Source organism: Hemiscyllium ocellatum, chromosome 31, assembly GCF_020745735.1.
Source record: "Hemiscyllium ocellatum isolate sHemOce1 chromosome 31, sHemOce1.pat.X.cur, whole genome shotgun sequence".
Classification (NCBI taxonomy): Eukaryota; Metazoa; Chordata; class Chondrichthyes; order Orectolobiformes; family Hemiscylliidae; genus Hemiscyllium; species Hemiscyllium ocellatum.
The window spans coordinates 21,003,499-21,025,182 of record NC_083431.1 but is presented as its reverse complement, the minus strand read 5'-3'; the positions used below and the strand labels follow the sequence as shown (position 1 = coordinate 21,025,182).

The 21,684-nt window shown below is 42.4% G+C and overlaps 1 protein-coding gene across 1 annotated transcript in view; it reads left to right on the top strand.

Moving 5' to 3' along the window:
- Nucleotides 1-21,684, top strand: part of blmh (bleomycin hydrolase) — a 95,343-nt gene that overhangs the window by 34,996 nt on the left and 38,663 nt on the right. Inside the window, exons 7-9 of the mRNA XM_060848091.1 lie at nt 7,078-7,233; nt 8,368-8,526; nt 16,183-16,250. Of these exons, the coding sequence (XP_060704074.1) occupies nt 7,078-7,233; nt 8,368-8,526; nt 16,183-16,250 (383 nt within the window). The remainder of the gene's footprint in view (nt 1-7,077; nt 7,234-8,367; nt 8,527-16,182; nt 16,251-21,684) is intronic.

The following is a 21,684-nucleotide window of genomic DNA, read 5'->3' as shown; positions in this document are numbered from 1 at the left end:
GGTCACCTTCAAAGTACCATCTATTGCTGGATGGCAAAAGATTACTCATATACGATGGCATCTCTTGAGTTCACAGATGACCGTAACTGGCATGAAACCCAATTTATTCAGTGAGCCATAGCTTTACGAAAATAGTGTTAATTGTGAATTTAGCTTATTAATGTGGTGGTATCACAATGGGAATCCTTTTTTAAAATTTGGGAGCATTTTCCATTTTAAGTTTTATGATAAACTGGTTTTGCTTTCACGTATAATCAGTTGAATGGTTGTCTTACTTTCTGAATAACTTGGTATATAATTGAGCAATGAAGAACAGGAATATCCCACATCAATGCTGAACGTTGGGGAGGGTGATGAGGAGGTTTATAATTGAATCAGGCAGGGCCTCAGCAGTTGCTTCTTATGAAACCTGTTTGTTGGAGCGGTCTCTTTTCAGAGTAGCTACCATGAATGATTTGTAGTTAACAATTGAAGCAGGTTGCCATAACGAAAGGTGGAATCTGGCTTATTAGACTTTGTATCGTGGCAGGATGAAGTGAAATAGAATCTTCTTCAGCTGAACCTTCAGCCTATCTTCACATCGGGGTCACAGTTTGTTCAGATATAATTTCAGGCCACTTGCTGTACCAAGAACAACCCTCAGCTAAGTCTTTGGTTGCAGGAGTAGAGGTGAATTGTGGGACATATCTTAATCACGATCACCAAGAGTGCTGCACGCAATATTTATAGAAACTTCATGTTTTCCTGTTTGGCAGCAGTGTTGCCAGGCCACATGCATATCCAATCTCCACTCAACTTGGTATATTGGTGGATGTTTTTCAGGCTTCCCTAAGAAATCAACCTGCAAAACTTGCTATTTGTGTCCTCATTTTCATCCAGAAAACTGGTACAACCATAACTAATATTTACATCCATTAACTTTCTTACAGGCACAGTTTAGATATGTCCTGGTTTTTGTGGCAGGGATTTTTAAGTCATATCCCAGGTGGTTTGTTTGCTTTTTCATTCATAGAATGTGAGTCAGTGTTTATTGCCTGACCTTAATGTCCTGAGGAGTCTGGAGTCACCTGTTGACCAGGCCAGAGATGGATGGCAGATTTCCTTCACTGAAGAATATTAGTCACACAGAAGATTTTACACTAATTACCAGTAGACTTTTTTTTTTCCAGATTTTTGAGTTCAAATTTCACCATCTGCCATCATGGATTTTGAAGCCATATCCTCAGAACATTAACACTATACCATCGCCTGCCTTTTACAAGTTGATCTAATCAAGTACCTGAATAATGTTTGGAAAGATAGCTGAATGTAGCCAGCAAATGAAATCCTGCAAATTCCACTTTCATATTATGACATTGTGAAGACTACTTTTTTTTTTTAAAAAAACCCCACTCAAAGAAACATTAACAGGTACCCTTGAATATCAGAAATGCAAACTTGGCTGGTATTCACCTAATGGTTGAGGACATGCTGCTGGAAAAGCACAGCAGGTCAGGCAGCATCTGAACAGCAGTAGAATTAACATTTTGGGCAAAAGCCGTTCATCAGGAATGGTTTTTGCCCAAAACGTTGACTCTCCTACTCCTCAGATGTTGCCTGACCTACTGTGCTTTTCCAGCACCACACACGACTCTAATCTCCAGCATCTGCAGTCTTCACTTTATCCGAGTTGATTCACCAATTGGTATTTACATTAAGACCATTCCTTATTCAACATCTCTGCTATTTGGTACAAAAACACCATGTTTGGCTTGATATTTAATACTGTTTCCCTTAACCAGGAACACATTCCATCGTACAAGGAGAGACTGTTCACAAGATATGATTGTCACTAAGAAATTGCTGCTTTTATTCCTGTGTAAGTCCTTAGTTTGATGAAATGTAAGCAACTACCTTTCCGCAAGTGTTGAAAAAGTATTTCTCTTACTGGGGCTTCAGTAGGTTGAAGAAATGATTTATAATAGTTCAGCAACCTGACTAATCAATCAATGAATGATTTCAAATTAATGTCAAACCATCACTGAGTGAAATGTAGCCCACAGCAAAGAAAGGGCTTGGAGATAATTGAAATGCATATGTAGCAAGCACAACTTCTGGGCCAGGTGCAAGAGAATAAGATTCAGCCTAGGTTTTCAGCTAGTTGCTGTGTCAAAGTGAGTGTGAATCTGTATCTAGGAGAGATAGAAATGATTAAAATTCTGCTGAGCTTGAGGCATGTAAGAAGAATTAGAATTAAAATTGTCATGTATATTCCAGTGTAGAAGTCACCATTCTGTAGCACCATCTTGGCCACAATATCAGAATTTTAAAAAAACAGCATAAATGAAAGAAAGCCAAAAGGTAAGAAAGATGACCAGATATTAAAGTGTAAGTCTTTAGAAATAGTTTAGAAACATGAGTAAACACATGTTTTTAATGAAGGCTGCGATGGCTGTGTTTTTATCACCAGGAAAGAAAGAAGACTTCTTTCAAGAAGCAAGAAATTTGAGTGCCCACTGATGCTCCAGCAATAGGCACAGTCTGGCACTTTCTTTGTATTTTGATCTCTCACTCCTGAGAAGGCTGGATTCCATAGTTATGATCTTGAAATGAGTGGCCATGGGTGTTGGGATCTCTGTTTAGAAGTTTCATATTTTATAACTTGTCCATTTAGTAAAGTTGGAAAATGGTGAAAATGGCCAAATGCTCTGTGTTGTGTATTCTTGAAATGATTGACTAACTAAAGATCTGTCCCTCAATGTATTACCTGTTTCAAAATAGAAAAGAAAAATGCCAGTTAGTAAGGATCATTATTATTCCAACAACTCTACTCGAACACTGAATTGTTGAAAATGTATCAATAACGAGCGATAAGATGACACTAGGCAAATGAAAGATCTTTCCCACCAAAGACAATTACATCAATATTACTATATTGTATCAAATTATCTTTAATATAATTGATCCTCTTTTGTACCAAATTGTTTTTCTCAGGCACCTGAGCCTTTCAGAGAACTCTCCGATGGATGTTGTTAGTTCAAAGGACCAGAAAAATAGTCATACGTCCAAGAACAGTGAAGGAGGGGTCTCTTAACAGCCTGTAAAATCAGCTTATTGAGGCAGAGTTGGGGGAAATATCAGTGTTTTCCATACACTGTTCCATGAGGAAGTTGTTAGAGATTTGAGGTGGATCTTTGCAAAGTAGCATCCAATCCCTTAGGCCTCAGAAACAGTGCGATAAATTGCACAAAGTCATGAGTGCATTTTTGTTTTCAAAGCATCTACAATTTTCTGGTAAGTCAACTGCATACATAGCCTTGCTAGTCTCATCGAGCTCAGAAAATCCATGCATCCAAACTGCAAGAAAATGATACTACTGCAGTTCTATGAATTCACAAGAATCTCTTCCCCCAGAGAATATAAATCCGCAACGTAAAGTATTCCAGTTAGATGCTAAGATTGTAGTAAAGTTCATTCGATCATTATTGTTGATTGCATCTTCCTATAAATGGATTATTTTTATTACCTTTAATTCACTACGGCTTGCAGGATCACCAATGGGCTGTTTTGAAGACTGATATCATATAGCAGCCTTGGCAAGAACTCCCTATACTAAAAGGTTAAAGACGTGGTGAAGAACTGTCTGCTCTCCTTGAAATGTTAATGAACATTTTTCTATAATTAGATATGTGACAGGAGATTAGAAATTCTACAGACTATCATTTTACTGCGATATTATGCGCTTTGTTCCAAATTTTAGTTTAAAAATCTCTTTTCTCATCAAACCATTTTCCATTCATGAAATGGAATCCTCCAGGCTGGATTGGACAGTTTATGGGAAATAACTGAGCTTATTGAAAGTTTGGAATAGCTTCTGCCTATTGCTGCAAATTATTATTATTTTCTATTCTGTAATTGGCTTCAAATTCTGTAAAATAACTCGATAAAATGTCATCACTGTGTGGGGGTTTTTGGTGTTTCCTGTTACATTTGCTGATGTTACATCAATGACAATGCTTCAAAAAGTCATCTTTATATCCAAAGTACTTTGGCATAGTTTGAGGTCATGTGACTGTGTCCTTCCTTTCAATAGGGAGCAAGCTTGTCAGAGAACGTTTCCAATTGTAGTAGGGGAGTTAGTTGGAATTTTGAGAGATGCTGAGCTGCTAAAGCCTCCCAAAGTCTGTCTTTGTTGATGAAGCAGGAAAAAAAAGTTTGCATTTCTTTTTCTCTCAATAGGATCGTTTTTGTTTACCTTGCCTCAGAGGATCATTGATAGAATCCCTACAGTGTCGAAACAGGCCATTCAACCCAACAAGTTCACACCGGCCTTCTGTAGAATAACCTACCCAGACCCATTTCCCTACATTTATCCCTGAGTAATGCACTCAACCTACACATCCCTGAACATTATAGGCAAAATAGCATGTCCAATTCACCTAGCCGGCATATCCTTGGACTGTGGGAGGAAACCAGAGCACCCATTGGAAACCCACGCAGAGACCAGGAGAATGTGTGGAGTTAGCACAGCCCGAGGCTAGAATGAAACCCAGGTCCCTGGTGCTGAGAGACAGCAGTACTAACCACTGAGCCACTATGGCATCCATGTGATGTGTGAGGTTATATTGTAGAGATGGAATAATGACTTTTTCTTATCTCTTTGCCAATGGATTTGTTTCTAAATTGTTTCTCAAGGCTTAAACTTTAAGATCTGGATGTTTTTCTTACTTTTGGCTTTCTTTTATTTCTGACTTTTTAAAAAAATTTTGGTTTTGTAACCAAGATGGCGCTGGAGAATGGGGACTTTGGACACTTCTGTTTTCACTGGTACTTGTTTATTCCTATATTTGAGTACATGTGACAATTCCAATTCTAAATCTAAATTGAGGTGAATAGCACAATGCACATTAAAAAATTTTCTTCATTCGGCCATTCATCTGTAAGTCCACAGAAGGAAATAGAACGGATTTTTCAATTTACAGTCTGAGCGTTGCACTAACGCTGATCCCAATGGAAATGAAAATTGGTCATTTTGTTACAAAAAAAAATCGTAATCAGCAAGGATATTGAAAGTTTAAAGTTCAATTTACATTTTATCACAACTTGAGACTTGACCAAATCTGAAGACCTGTTTGTTTTTCATAGCAAAATTTGCCTTCAAAAGGAGTTATGTGCAAATGACAGTGGTTAAGATGCTTGTGATTCTGCAGATTGTGATCTATCTCTTTTAAAGAAAATATAAATGCCTCTGTCACTATTTTACCTGCTGCTGAGTTGGATTAGTAAAAGAAGCCAGTAGAAGCCGAGGTTGTCAGAGGTAACAGGGTGTCCAAACAGCTGCTCTCAGTTTACTAAATATTACAAGAGAGTGCTTTTGAGAAAGGGAATACTCTCCATTGAAGTGTAATGTGATCTCTGAATTATGGGGAGAGGATCTTTAAACTCTGTGTACCAGTCCAGAAGTGTTTTGTGTCTTGAACATTAATTAAGTTTTGCAGATTTTTTTTACTTCTGATGTGTATTGTTTCAATTCTCACTTTCCGGAAAGAAAGCAAATTTGGCTGCTGGTAAATTTTGCGCTCTCGTTCATGTTCTAACCTTCCGTCAGTAGGCAAATACTGACTGTATTGATGAAATGTTTTATATATTTGATGTGATTTATTATTGCTACATGTACCTATGTATAGCGAAACTCTTTTTTTTGTTTTACATACAGCACAGGCAATTATACCATACAAAGTGTAGTAGGGTAATAGAAAAAACAATATAAGGATATGTATTTATGAAATACTCATTTATATCTGAGACTTTGATAACTTTATTTAACTAATGAAGCAGAGGGAATTAAAGGGTATATTTGTTTCTGTTCCATACTTCCACAGGTAGAATAGAGACCTAAGCATGCTAACGGTACGGTGGCTCAGTGGTTAGCACTGCTGCCTCACAGTGCCAGAGACCCGGGTTCCATTCCTATCTCAGGCAACTGTCTGTGTGGAGTTTGCACATTCCCCCTGTGTCTGTGTGGGTGTGCTCCGGTTTCCTCCCACACACACAAATGTGCAGATTACGTGAATTGGCCTTGCTAAATTGCCCATAATGTTAGGTGAAGGGGTAAATGTAGGGGGATGGGTCTGGGTGGGTTGCTCTTCGGAGGGTTGGTGTGGACTTGTTGGGCTGAAGGGCCTGTTTCCACACTGTAAGTAATCTAATCTAACTTTAAGAGTTTACCAGTACTAGGCAGGGCGGTAGAGGTGGTGTTGGTCTGGAAATAAGTATTGGACCAGGGGTAGGAGAATGGTAGTGGGTGCTTCAAAATCATTTTGTTCTGGTCAGGAGCCTACATCTGCAATGCAGTGTCACATTACCACTAAACACAGATTCCTTTCCAGCAAAGGCTAAGGAACCAGAATCATAAAACTTTAAATGACTTAAATGCAACCACATTTGGGCAAATTATCACCTCACGTTGTTCTTATGAGAAATGTAAGGTCATTGGTAACACTTTCAAACTATTGTAACCAAAATAGCTCAGTGAGATTGATTGACTTGTATATTTTATTTTGCACAGTGCATTTCTTCTAGTTAAGGAAGCATTATGATTTTGAATGATTTTTGCTCATTTTCCAATTTTTAAAAAAATATTTGAATGATGTGAAGCTGACTGAACTGAATTTAGTTCCCCACTTGTCCTCAGGAGATGGTGATGGTGAGCTTTTTCTTTGAACCACTGCAGTAACTGATCAATGGTGTTTCTGTGTTGATGTTCAGCAGGAAATCCCTGGATTTTAATTAAGGGGCAATGCTGAAACAACAGCATGTGCATCCCCAACAAAGTAAAAATCAAAGAAATTAAGATGCAGGGCATTCACAGAAAATGACTTAAATGAGGCCTTTGTGTTGTAAAATGTTTAGTATAACTGTTTTTAAGCAGCGTTGTTTCTGTTGAGACTTTGCGCATGTTGTAGCCTTATCTCAATGTGTTGTTAATGCAGAACTTTTCCCCTAGAATAAAAGGAAAAAATTCTTCCTATTTTAGCAATTCGTCCTAAGTATTCCCATTATTTGCTAATAAGTTAGTTGTTTAATATCTTTTTATAGGTCTTCAGAATAGTTAATATTTGCCTGGGCACACCGCCTAAAACTTTTACCTGGGAATTTCGAGACAAAGAAAAGAACTACCAGAACATCGGACCACTAACACCCCTTCAATTTTACACCGAGCATGTGAAGCCAGTTTTCAACATGGAAGACAAGGTATAGGAGCAGGGACCTTTTGGCCTTGTTGAGTAGACCAGCTGTGCTTTCTGTTAATGGCTATAATGTGGCACTGTCTTATCCAGTTTATTGACAGTTAAACTCTATTATTGACCAAATAGAAATAATGTTCTGAATTAAGCAGAATTCACAGCTCCAGAGTATGCCATTTAGCTTTAATACGATCAAAGCTGGTGTCTGTGCTCCATATGAGCATTCTCCCAACTTCTTTCAGTTTTTCAGAGTATCCATCTATTCCTTCCTCTGTCATGTACATCATCTAGCATCTTTCTCTGTTGCATTTAAAATCTGTTGATTTCACGTGCTCCAAAATAAGCCTTTGAGCAGTAAAGTGGATCTGGCATGAGCTTTTGGATTCAGTCAGATGTTCCCATGATGTGCTTCCATAAGCTATAGGAGTGGAAGTAAGGCCATTCGGCCCATCAAGTCCACTCTACCTTTGAATCATGGCTGATGGGCATTTCAACTGCAAATGTGTTGCTGGTCAAAGCACAGCAGGCCAGGCAGCATCTCAGGAATAGAGAATTCGACGTTTCGAGCATAAGCCTTCCTGATGAAGGGCTTATGCTCGAAACGTCGAATTCTCTATTCCTGAGATGCTGCCTGGCCTGCTGTGCTTTGACCAGCAACACATTTGCAGCTGTGATCTCCAGCATCTGCAGACCTCATTTTTTACTCGATGGGCATTTCAACTCCACTTACACGCAATGTCCCCATATCCCTTAATTCCTTGAGCGATCAAGAATTTATCAATCTCTGCCTTGAAGACATTTAACGTCCCGGCCTCCACTGTGCTCTGTGACAATGAATTCCAGTGCTCTATAAGTCTTACTGCAAAGACAATAATGGGAAAAGCTACTACTTTATGACAGATATTTTAAAATGGCTTTCAACATTGACTAACATTCCTTGATGTTCATTAGTTTTGCCATCAAAAACAAAGGTGCAGCTCAATCCTGTTAATGATGCTGGGCATAAAAGAACTGATGGGAAAGTGTAATTTGTAGTCAGTTACAATTAAGATGGCTGCTGTGTGTGATTTAAATTGTCCAGATAATGTTTGTTTGTCCTATTGTGAAGAAGCATTATTGCTGTTTTGTTTATTTTTTGTAGGTGTGCTTGGTTAATGATCCCAGATCTTTCAATCCCTATGGAAAGCTATACACTGTTGACTTTCTGAATAACATGGTGAATGGAAGGACAACCTTGTACATCAATCAGCCAATTGAGGTGTTAAAGGAGTCAGCTGCTGCTTCCATCAAAGATGGCGAGGTTTGTGTTCCTTTCTATAATTAATTTGTAGTTAAATTAAAACATTATCCAAAGTACGGTGGATATCTATGGGAGCAGAGAGGAGGTAGCAAATTTCTACAATCCCCATTTGCTCTGAATTATTGACTATAAACATAGTTTATACACTGAAGTGAGGAAATTCCGGGCAATGTTCCTCAGCCACCTATTGTTTTGCACGAATACCTTTCAATCCTGCTGGTGTTTGAAACCGACCATGACCAAAGACCATTTCCACCTCTGGGGGAGAGAGGGAACACAATTGGAGGGCTGCACATGTCGTAATCTTCTTGTATGGATTTCTTACCATGTGAGTCTCCTCTGGAGAGCAGTTCACCAACCTGTATGTTCAGCTGCAGTAAGCGAACAAGTGCAAGGAGGACAAGAAGATAAAACGACGAAAAATAGGAAGGAATTCCTCAACCAAGTTGGTGAGATTACAGGAGTGTTCTGTCAGCCTTAGAGTTTTATAGCGCAAATCAGTCATAGCATTTCCGTCTTTGCCCATTAATGCTGGAGTACACATTGAGGATTTGGGAGTGAAAAGAGCTGAATTGTTTCTCAGAATTTGGAGGTGCCGGTGTTGGACTGGGATGCACAAAGTTAAAAATCCCACAACACCAGCTCTCCGAAAGCTGGTGGTTCCAAATAAACCTGTTGGACCATAACCTGGTGTTGTGTGATTTTGAACTTTATTTCTCAGAAGAAGTGTGTGGGGATCCTGGGATGAGTTCATCCCAGTTGGGTAGTAAAAAAGAGCGTGGAACCTGAGTCAGAATGCTGGCCCCACAACGAAGGGTTTGAACTTTTTAGAAAGAGCCTGCTGCTTCCCTGCCAAGCTTCATTAAACCGGTTTCCTGCAGCCCCGTCCGTCTGACTTGAATCGAGCTGTGAGGATGCACAGTTAATGTCTCCATCCTCTGACTGTGACTGAACTCCACTAACCTTCCTCATACTCTCTGCAATCTCTCCCAAATTCCCAAATGGTCAGGGTTTCTTCCCTGTGTGATTCCATTCTTGCGTCTTCAATGGCTTCCCCTCACATTCCAGCACCGATACCTCAAATCCCTCTCCAAGGAACACCCTACAAATCTACAACCAATGGTGATATCTTCCAGAAGCCTGGAACCTTCAGGATCCACATAGTTAAACTGCACCTGCCTCTCTCAAACAGCAGTGGAGCTATAATCTTAATGAGCAAGGCCAGGTTTATTGAAGTTCTGTCTTCCAAATTAAACATCACAGTGTGGACCATATAGGATACGCACATTGTTTCAAGTATAATTGTAACTCCACTTGTGGAGCACAACTTATGTGGAAATGAGTGTCATTGCTCTGAAATATTATTTCGACTCCATTCTGTCTTCCATGGTAGTACCCAGGGCAATTTTGTTTAGAAAATAACTCTCCTCCTTGCAACCTGAAAATAAATGTAAAGTCACCATAGTCTTCCTGGACCATAGGGCTGCTGTCTCATCTGAGAGATGACCAGTGACTGTGTTTTAAGTTGAGGGTCACCATGGCTTGGGCGAAGAGCGAGGTAGAGAAGGAGAGTCCTTCATGGTAACCTCAGCGGGTGTAGGAATTGAACACATGCTGTTAGTGTTGCTCTACATTGCAAAGCTGCTGTCCAATCACCTGAGACAATTGATCCCTTCAAATAATTTGTGATAAATTAATTAGAGCCTGCCTTTATTTTCAGAAAGATCACCGATTCTCTCGTCTTATTTCTTTTTCTTTCACTCTCTTGTTGCCTCCCCCTCTCTCTCTCTCCTTCTCTCACTGTGTTTTAAGAAGAGCAGTAAAGACAAGCCAGGGAACTATAGGCTGGTGAGCTTGTCCTCGGTGGTGGGCAAGTTGTTGGAGGGAATCCTGAGGGACAGGATGTACATGTATTTGGAAAGGCAAGGACTGATTAGGGATAGTCAACATGGCTATGTGCGTGGGAAATCATGTCTCACAAACTTGATTGAGTTTTAGGAAGAAGTAACAAAGAAGATTGAGGGCAGAGCAGTAGATGTGATCTATATGGACTTCAGTAAGGTGTTCGACAAGGTTCCCCATGGGAGGCTGATTAGCAAGGTTAGATCTCATGGAATACAGTGAGAACTAGCCATTTGGATACAGAACTGGCTCAAAAGTAGAAGACAGAGGGTGGTGGTGGTGGAGAGTTGTTTTTCAGACTGGAGGCTTGTGATCAGTGGAGTGCCACAAGGATTGGTGCTGGGTCCTCTAATTTTTGTCATTTACATAAATGATTTGGATGCGAGCATAAGAGTTAGTAAGTTTGCAGATGACATCAAAATTGGAGGTGTAGTGGACAGTGAAGAAGGTTGCCTCCGATTACAACAGGATCTGGACCAGATGGGCTAATGGGCTGAGAAGTGGCAGATGTAGTTTAATTCAGATAAATGCGAGGTGCTGCATTTTGGGAAAGCAAATCTTAGCAGGAGTTGTACACATCATGGTAAGGTCCTAGGGAGTGTTGCTGAACCATGAGACCTTGGGGTGCAGGTTCATAGCTCCTTGAAAGTGGAATCGCAGGTAGATAGGATAACGAAGAAGGCGTTTGGTATGCTTTCCTTTATTGGTCAGAGTATTGAATACAGGAGTTGGGAGGTCATGTTGCGGCTGTTCAGGACATTGATTAGGCCACTGTTGGAATATTGCGTGCAATTCTGGTCTTCCTATCTGAAAGATTTGTGAAAATTGAAAGGGTTCAGAAAAGATTTACAAGGATATTGCCAGAGTTGGAGGATTTGAGCTATAGGGAGAGACTGAACAGGCTGGAGCTGTTTTCCCTGGAGCTTCAGATGCTGAGGGGTGACCTTATAATTTACGAAATTATGAGGGGCATGGATAGGATGAATAGACAAAGTCTTTGCCCTGGGGTCAGGGAGTCCAGAACTAAAGGGCATAGGTTTAGTGTGAGAGGGGAAAGACGTAAAAGAGACCCAAGGGGCAATGTTTTCCCGCAGAGAGTGGTATGTGTATGGAATGAACTGCCAGAGGATGTGGTGGAGGCTGGTACAATTGCAACATTTAAGAGGCATTTGGATGGGTATATGAGTAGGAAGGGTTTGGAGGGATATGAGCCGGGTGCTGGCAGGTGAGACTAGATTGGGCTGATATCTGATCAGCATGGACGGGTTGGACAAAAGGGTCTGTTTCTATGCTATACATCTGTTTGTGGGTGGCAAGGTAGCACAGTGGTTAGCACTGCTGCCTCACAGCGCCAGAGACCCAGGTTCAATTCCCGCCTCAGGTGACTGTGTGGAGTTTGCACGTTCTCCCTGTGTTTGCGTGGGTTTCCTCCCACAGTCCAAAGATGTGCAGGTCAGGTGAATTGGTCATGCTAACTTGCCCATGTAGGGGTAGGGGTATGGGTGGGTTGCGCTTCGGCAGGTCGGTGTGGACTTGTTGGGCCGAAGGCCTGTTTCCACACTAAGTAATCTAATCTAATCAGTCTCTCTCTCTCGCCTTCTCTCTCTCACTCTCAAACCAGGATCATAACCTTTTTGTTTGCGAATGTGGCCCGTCAGTCCTACCAGGAGTTTGTTCCAGCCTTCTCCTCTTTGTTGACGTCATTTCCTGGTCCAGAAGTTGGCACTGTGAGATTGTAAAGATCTCATGACCAGAATAGACCTTTCTCTGGAATGTGGTCATCTATTAATAGTCAGCACTACAAATATCCCCCAACACTTGCAATGAAAACTCAACAAAACCTTTTCTGGGTTTTGTTAAAACATTGGCTGAATTTTCCAGCTTCTGAATAACACTGCAATGGCGAGTCAGTCAGGGAAAATATGGTGAGAACAGAAAAAGTGAGATTTGCAAAATTGAGTACAGAAAGGCCAATTCTACAGTGAGGTTTTGAACAGTGTGACAAGAATCTTGGTGAGCTGTGAGAGGCCTGTTTGCACACATTAGCATATTATTAGTAGCTAATATCACCTGTTCGATATGCAGTTTTCCTTACTGCTATTGGTCAGACTGAAAAAGATGGTGACAGTTCCCAACATTAAAGTCAGTGCAGGTTCCTCTCTGCTCCAACGCACGACTTTCTGCTTTTGGCCTGCAACATTTAACAGCAGTACCCAACATCTCCAGCAACTCTCTATGGCCAACAACTGTTGGTACACTCTGTCCACGGAGATTTGTATCAGATACGCAGCACCCTCATTACATTATCATGGCACATTCACTTAAAATGTGGTTCTCCATATCAATAGTGCAATTTGGTGTATGCTGGCACTTTTCACAGTAGTGCTGCTGCCAGGCAACTTTGCACATAGTATTGGGCACCAATCACCTAGACTGGACCAGGTTGCATCTCAGGACTCCTCGCTCACCCTCTCAGTGCTCGCTCACTTGTTGTTTGACTTGGCAACCTGCCAGGAAAAGCAAAATCACCGTAAAAGTACTTTATTCAAGCCCATGTTGACAAAGTCATTCTTGTCTGTGTACATAAATATATACAACTAACTCTGCAAACTTGTCATCTTTTATATGTTACGGGTCAGATATTAGTGACCTGACCAGTTTGCCATCTGGTCTCCATATTACATGTTCATTTCCCACTGTGTATACACCAGATATTGTCTGTATTTTACATAAAGCCTCATTTTTCTTTGTGGATTGTCACACTGCCTACATTCCTGGCTTTGTATTTCTGTGACCTTCTATATCTGATTAGATTAGATTACTTAGTGTGGAAACAGGCCCTTCGGTCCAACAAGTCCACACCGACCCGCCGAAGCGCAACCCCCCATACCCTTATATTTACCCCTTACCTAACTCTATGGGCAATTTAGCACGACCAATTCACCTGACCCGCACATCTTTGGACTGTGGGAGGAAACAGGAGCACCCAGAGGAAACCCACGCAGACACGGGGAGAACATGCAAACTCCACACAGTCAATCGCCCGAGTCGGGAATTGAACCCGGGTCTCAGGCGCTGTGAGGCAGCAGTGCTAACCACTGTGCCACCCACTACCACCGTGCCGCCCATCTGTGGCTCCTCTTCTGCTTTTACTGTAAATATTCCTGACTGAACACTTAACCAGTTGAAAATCATTAGACCCCTTCACTCACTCTGCACCTGGAATATCTGCCTTGCCTTTTTTTTAATGCCATGATACCTCATTCAGAGTTTAATGTCTCTCAGTCCTCTGTCTTGCACAGACACAAACCCAGGCAATTTATTATGTTTGTCCGCAGTGATCAGTCAAGGGGTGGATGTGTCATCGTATGGCACAATGCTACATTAACCTCACACCTACAGCATATGCCAGGAACTTGTGCAGCAAAGAGACTCCGGGTGTTCCAACCAACTGCCTGTGTCTCAATGTCTAAGGGGAGTAGTCCTCAAGTCAGGTCAAGGGAGTTAGCCTTCAGTTGGAGGTAATAGCGCAGTTAGTCAAGAACATATCTGATCTCGGGGTGGCTCAGTGGTTAGCACTGCTGCCTCACAGCACCAGGGACCCAGGTTCAATTCCCATCTCTGGCAACTACCTGTGTAGAGTTTGCACATTCTCCCCGTATCTGCATGGGTTTCCTCCCAAGATGTGCAGGTTAGGTGAATTGGCCATGCTAAATTGCCTGTAGTGTTGGGTGCATAAGTTATGGGTAAATGTAGGGGAATGAGTCTGGGTGAGTTGCTCTTCAGTGGGTCGATGTGGATTTGTTGGGCAGAAGGGCCTGTTTCCACACTAAGTAGTCTAATCTAATCTCAGTGCACGGGATTGGACAGTCAATCGACCATATAGTCAAGGCACACCATCACCTGTCTTGTCTCTGTCTGTCCTCTTGTGAGATACTTTCTACTAGAATAAGACAAATGAGGGGTATAGGGGAGACTGACTGAGCTGAAAGTGATTGACATAGCTGTTAGTGCTGTTGCAGATGGGGAAAGGTTATCAGGTGCCCCATTGCAAAGGCAAGGTAGGATTGGAGATTGACAGCAAGTGAGGAGTGATCTTGCAGGCAGGGGAGAGTATGAACCTTGGTGCAGTCACAGAGCGACTGAGTGTGAGGTATTGGAGAGAAGGTGGTGGCACTTACCCTGGGCAGAGTGGGAAAGGTCACTGCCTCTACTCCATGGACTTTGCACTGAGCTGGGTGACATCCTTGGAGCAAGTTCCATTGTCATGGTCACCACTAGTGGACCTGAGGACAGCAGATGGCCTTCCTCTCCATCACCCCATCCTCAGAATTTCCAGGTCCCTGTCGGCAAAGAGGGGAATGGCTGTTTCTGGGCCAATGTTTCACACACAGCAACAGTGAAGGGGAAGCTTCTGATTGGTGCCTTTTGAGCTAGAACTTGGCCATATGTTATACATGGCACTGGGATCCTGGGAGGACGTGGTACTGGTGAGTACGTCCACATTGATTGCACGCACAGTAACATGATTTGGGCTTTAGAGGCTTAGTGTTTAGATAATGAGGTAACCTGTGGAGAATTGCTCAAGAACATGCACTTGTGGAGAGAAACCCTGTGTGAAACTCCACAAAATTGAGGCTTGGCCAATCTTTGGTAAAATTCAGCCCATTGCTTTGAATTTGTTGCTTGAAAAGATTTTTTTGTTTCATTGCAGAAAATTTCTCCACTTCCATACAGTTTCTTTGTCATCACAGCAATGTCTCCTTTTCCTGAAGAACACATTAAAAGTTTATTTGGATCGATGTCATTGTATCCACATTGACAGATTGTACAAGTCTGGAAAGCTGGAGCTGACGCTTGCTGACCGCTGTGGATTCCTCTCTGTGCTCTAAGTGTAACCTGCTATTGCTTTATATGCTAGCTCCTGCGGTTTTCATACCAACCAGGCAGTGTCCCTGTACAGGGACAAGTGCTTGCAGAACTATAGACCCAACATCTCTAGCTCCTGTTCCTGCTGTCAGGTATTTCCTGTGTCAACTTGTTTAGAGATATATTAGATATTGCTGGAACAGGTGGGATTTGAATCCAGACCTCCTGCCTCACAGGTAGGGAAGCTACCATTGTGCCACAAGAACCCTTACCTTGTTTGTGTGGACTGATCCTTTTTTCTGGAAACGCTGCAAGTAAATCCCCTGGTGCAGGGCCGTTTTGACCGTGAGAGAGAGCCTCTCTGGGTGAATGTGGTCTCTGTGAATCCTGTGTTTTAATTCCCTTCTGCAAATGTGACATTTCTCATTTGTATAATAATGAGTAGTTGATCACTGATTATAAATGAGCACCAGCCTTGGATTAACACTCTTGTCTCTCAGATTGTGGGTTCAGTCTTTCTCCAGAGTCTTGAGGACAAAGTTTACGTTGACGCATCAGTATCGGGGGAGGGTGTATTATTAGGTGTGCTGTTGCTCAGATGAGCTACTAAACAAAGAGCCTGTCAGTCCTCTCAGATTCTATAGGACAGTACTATTGTAAAGACAAACAGAGGAGTTCTCCCTAGTACTTACCCCACACCCGACATCACAAAAATACATTACTTTGTTATAATTCCTTGCTGTGCAGTGATTGGCTGCCATGTTCTCTGCGTTACAATCGCGATTAGACTTGACAGCCAATGAGTTTGGTTTAGTGCATTTAACATTTGTCCTGAATTGTTTCCTGGGCTTCTTTCTGAGATTGTTCATTGTCTTTACTGTTTAGGCAGTCTGGTTCGGATGCGATGTGGGGAAGGACTTCTGCAGCAAGCTGGGGATTAATGATCCCAAAATGTAAGTGCCTCGCAATGAAGTTGTGATGGAGAGATTAAAAGTGTGATAAACCACAGTGATACGTTACAAGATATTGGTCAAGATAATAGACCTATTTAATACCTATCTACTTTAGTTGCCCTAATTCTACCCTTGCTTTATGGAATTTCATTATTTTGAAATGGTTTCATTTAGACCCTCAAGTGAGAAGTGATTTTACTGAGAATCACTGTTAGGAATTTTGCAGCATAAAAAATCCAAGAGATGAGCAACGATAAAATGCTTAATGTCCTTAAGATCAAGTCAGTCAGATTTTATGGTCCCTGTTCTTTACTGAGGTAGCTGTGTGCCCGTACACCTCTGGATTGTGCAGCTACTGAGGACCCTTGCACCCCAAAATAAAACTGCTTGATGATACCTCCCTTGGTGCGGGTCTCCTTCCCATTCGGGGTCACCATGCAGGAACTCCCTTACAGCAGTACAGTGCAACAGTCCAAGAAGATAGCACACAATCAACTTGTGCAGGGCAATTCAGGATGAGGAATAAATCAGCCAGTGATACTAACATCCCATGAATGAATAAAACAAAAGTCTTCTGAAGGAGGGTCACCGGACCCAAAATGTTAAGTCTGCTGTCTCTCCACAGAACCTGCCAGAACTGCTGAGTTTCTCTAGCAATTTCAGTTTTTTTGAAACGAAAAAAATCTTCTTTTCCAGATAGCATTTGCAATTATTTATTATCATTATTTAATATGCTGTTGATTTGACCGTAGGGCAGGCCCCAAGTTTACCTTAGCCAGAGTAAGGATTGAACCCTGCACTGAGAATGTGTTAACCTTCTGGCTAAATGAGCTAACAGGTTGTGGGTGGTGTCCCTGCTCGCAAGCCCGCATGACTATCTTCGACATGCTGCAGAGTTCCAGTGAATCACAGCGTAAACTGGAGGACCAACGTCTTATCCTCAGACTAGGCACTTTACAGCCTTCTGGACTTAATATTGAGTTCAGCACCTTTTTAAGTTGTGAACTAGCTCCCATTTCTTCTACCTTGTTATCATATTTTCCCCCTCACCGTCGGTCTGTCTGTCCTTTCAAGTCTGGCAGGAGACGCACGATTGTTCTGCCATTCTCAGATACTGATCATTTAATCTGAACTATCAACATCTTTTCTCCATCAGCACCCTGCACCCATTAACCCCCTCCTCCCAAACAATAGCATGAATGCTAAACCCTCCACACTTCACTTCGGCTCTGAAGAGTCATCTTGACTCTAAACATTAGTTTGCTGTCTCTCCATGGATGCTGTCTGACCCACTGCGGTCTCCTAGCATTTGTTGCCTTCAGTAACGATGGCAGTCTTCTTCCCTAAAGGAAGTTTTTTTCCAACATCAACAATGGATTTATAGTCATTATTAGACTCCTAATACCAGATTCCTTTTTTAACTGAATTCCAATTTCACCATCAGCTGTGGCAGGATTTGAATCCAGAACCTTATCTGGGTCTCTGGATTAACAGTCCAGCAATAACATCACTGGAAATTGCTTCTCTGCACTTACAGGTTAAATAAGCAAGTGAATCCTTTTCCACATACAGCACAGGTAAATAGCCTCTCCCCTACCCACTTCTGCACATAATTCATCTCCATTTTAATCTCATAGTCAAATGACGTTCTGGGTTATTTTTCCCTGAAAAAAAGAATTGAGTGGATTCAAAATTGAACCAAGGTTTTAAGAAAAGTAACCAAAGAGAGGACTTAATTTTTATACTTATTTATTTTATTCAAATAAGATCACTATTTTGTTCCTCACTGATATTATTAAATTCTTTCTTCAATGCAAGTATTTTTGCATTCATAGTTTTTAAAAATTTTTCTTCATTTTTCCTTAACCCCAGTCAAAGGAAGGTTTGATAGCTCACTTCAGTTGCAGTCTTCATGTAAACAAATGCTAGTTGTATGATTAACTATTGCATGCTCTTGTGTTCACTCAGCAGCCGATGCTGAAAATTGATGTTCAGCAATAGTGGCATAAACAGGATGAGCTGACCAAGGCCCTCGAGTCCTTTGAAAAGACTAAAACCCTGGAAATGGTGGCTTACCGACAGTTCTATTCTGCTCTGTGGGACCTGATTGGCCAGGACCTGCTGGAGGTGTATGTCAGTATGCTTCTGGCAGGTACCATGAATTAATCCGTGAGGAAAGGCATCACCCTCACCTACAAGCTGGAGGGGGAGAGGGAGGAAATTAGAAATTTGTGACCAATCTCATTGTTAAATAGAACATAGAACAGTACAGCACAGAACAGGCCCTTCAGCCCATGATGTTGTGCCGACCACTGATCCTCATGTATGCACCCTCAAATTTCTGTGACCATATGCATGTCCAGTAGTCTCTTAAATGTCCCCAATGACCTTGCTTCCACAACTGCTGGCAACGCATTCCACGCTCTCTCAACTCTGTAAAGAACCTGCCTCTGACATCCCCTCTACTTTCCTCCAACCTTAAAACTATGACCCCGTGTTAGCCATTTCTGCCCTGGGAAATAGTCTCTGGCTATCGACTCTATCTATGCCTCTCATTATCTTGTGTACCTCAATTAGGGCCCCTCTCCTCCTCCTTTTCTCCACTGAAAAAAGTCCGAACGCAGTCAACCTCTCTTCATAAGGTAAGCCCTCCAGTCCAGACAGCATCCTGGTAAACCTCCTCTGAACCCTCTCCAAAGCATCCACATCTTTCCTATAATAGAGCAACCAGAACTGGATGCAGTATTCCAAGTCCGGTCTAACCAAAGTTTTATAGAGCTGCAACAAGATCTCAGGACTCTTAAACTCAATCCCCCTGTTAATGAAAGCTAAAACACCATATCTTTCTTAACAACCCTGTCCACTTGGGTGGCCATTTTAAGGGATCTATGTACCTGCTCACCAAGATCCCTCTGTTCCTCCACACTGCCAAGAATCCTATCCTTAATCCTGTCCTCAGCTTTCAAATTCGACCTTCCAAAATGCATCACCTCGCATTTATCCAGGTTGAACTCCATCTGCCACCTCTCAGCCCATCTCTGCATCTTGTCAATGTCCTGCTGCAGCCTACAACAGCCCTCTATACTGTCAACACTCCAACCTGTGTCATCTGCAAACTTGCTGACCCATCCTTCAATCCCCTCATCCAAGTCATTAGTAAAAATTACAAACTGTAGAGGCCCAAGGATAAAACCCTGTGGAACACCACTCACCACAGACTTCCAGGCAGAATATTTTCCTTCTACTACCACTCGCTGTCTTCTGTTGGCCAGCCAATTCTGTATCCAGACAGCTAAGTTCCCCTGTATCCCATTCCTCCTGACCTTCTGAATGAGCCTACCATGGGGATCCTTATCAGATGTCTTGCTGAAGTCCATATACACCACATCCACAGCTCGACCCTCCTCAACCTTTCTAGTCACCATTCTCAAAGAACTCGATAAGGTTTGTGAGGCATGACCTGCCCCTCTCAAAGCCGTGTTGACTGCATTTAATCAAGCCATGATCTTCCAGATGGTCATAAATCCTATCCCTCAGAATCCTTTCTAACACCTTGCAGACGACAGACGTGAGACTGTCTGGTCTGTAATTGCCAGGGATTTCCCTATTTCCTTTCTTGAAGAGAGGAATTACATTTGCCTCTCTCCAGTCCTCAGGTACGACCCCAGTGGAGAGCAAGGATGCAAAGGTCTTCGCAAGTGGCAAAACAATTGCATTTCTCGTTTCCCAAAGCAGCCTGAGGACAAATCTGGTACGGGCCTGGCGACTTGTCAATCTTAGTGTTTGACAAAATTTTCAACACATCAGCTTCCTCTATCTCTATCCATTCCAGCATGCACACCTGCTCTTCAAAGGTTTCATTCACTACAAAGTTCGTTTCTTTCGTAAAGACAGAAGCAAAAAACTCATTTAGGGCTTCCCCTATCTCCTCAGACTCCACACACAAATTCCCTATGCTATCCCTGAGCGGCCCTACTCTCTCTTTGACCATTCTCTTATTCCTCACATACGTGTAAAATGCCTTTGTGTTCTCCCTCATCCGTTCTGCCAAGCCTTTCTCGTGCCCCCTCCTGGCTCTCCTCAGACCATTTTTGAGCTCCTTCCTTGCCTGCCTGTAATCCTCTAGAGCTGAGCTTGACCCTAGCTCCCTCCACCTTATGTAAGCTCCCTTCTTCCTTTTGACGAGAACCTCCACCACTCTCGTCATCCAAGGTTCCTTTATTTTATCCCTTTTTTTGCCTGTCTCAGAGGGACATATTTATTCATCACTTGCAACAACTGTTCCTTAAACAGTCTCCACATGTCTATAGTGCCTTTACCATGGAACAATTGCTCCCAGTCCATGCTTCCTAGCTAATGTCTAATCACATCATAGTTTCCTCTTCCCTAATTAAATATCCTCCCATTTTGCCTAATCCTCTCCTTCTCCACAGCTATATAGAAAGTGACCACAACTGCCTCACTATCACCAAAATTCCCTTCCACCACAAGCTCTAATACCTGCCCCGGCTTGTTTCTGAGCACTAAGTCTAGAATGGCCTCTCCCCTCGTCGGCCTGTCAACATACTGAGTTAGGAAACCCTCCTGAACACCTTACAAAAACAGCTCCATACAAATCTTCTGCTCGAAGGAGGTTCCAATCAATATTGGGAAAGTTAAAGTCACCCATTACAACAACCCTACTATATCCACACTTTTCCAAAATCTGCCGACCTATGCTTTCTTCCATCTCCCTGCTGCTATTGGAGGACCTGTAGTAAACCCTTAATGAGGTGACTGCTCCCTTGCTGTTCCTAATTTCCACCCATACCGACTCGGTAGGCAGATCTTCCTCGAAAATGGAAGCTTCTGTAGCTGTGATACCCTCTCTGATTAGTAGCGCTACACCCCCACCTCTTTTTCTCCCCTCCCAATTCTTTTTAAATGCTCTAAACCCTGGAATATCCAGCAACCATTCCTGTCCCTGAGAAACCCAAGTCTGTGTTATGGCCACAACATCACAGCACCAGGTACTGATCCATGCTTTAAGTTCATCACTTTTATTCCTGTTACTCCTTGCGTTAAAGCAAACACACTTTAACTGATCCCTTGGTTCCTTCTCAGGAAAATCCTTCCCACTAGCTGGTCTACCTCTTGCTATTGCCTCATCTGCATCAACTCTCTCCTCCGGTATACAGCTCAGGTTCCCACCCCCCCGCCATACTAGTTTAAACCCTCTCGAACTACTTGAGCAAGCCTTCCACCCAGGACATTGGTCCCCTTCCAGTTCAGATGCAACCTGTCCTTCTTGTACAGATCCCACCTTCCCCAGAATACATCCCAATTATCTACATATCTGAAGCCCTCCCTCCTACACCAGCTGCGCAGCCACGTGTTAAGCTGCGCCCGGTCCCTGTTCCTCGCCTTGTGGACTAAAAGATCGTGTCAAAGGTCA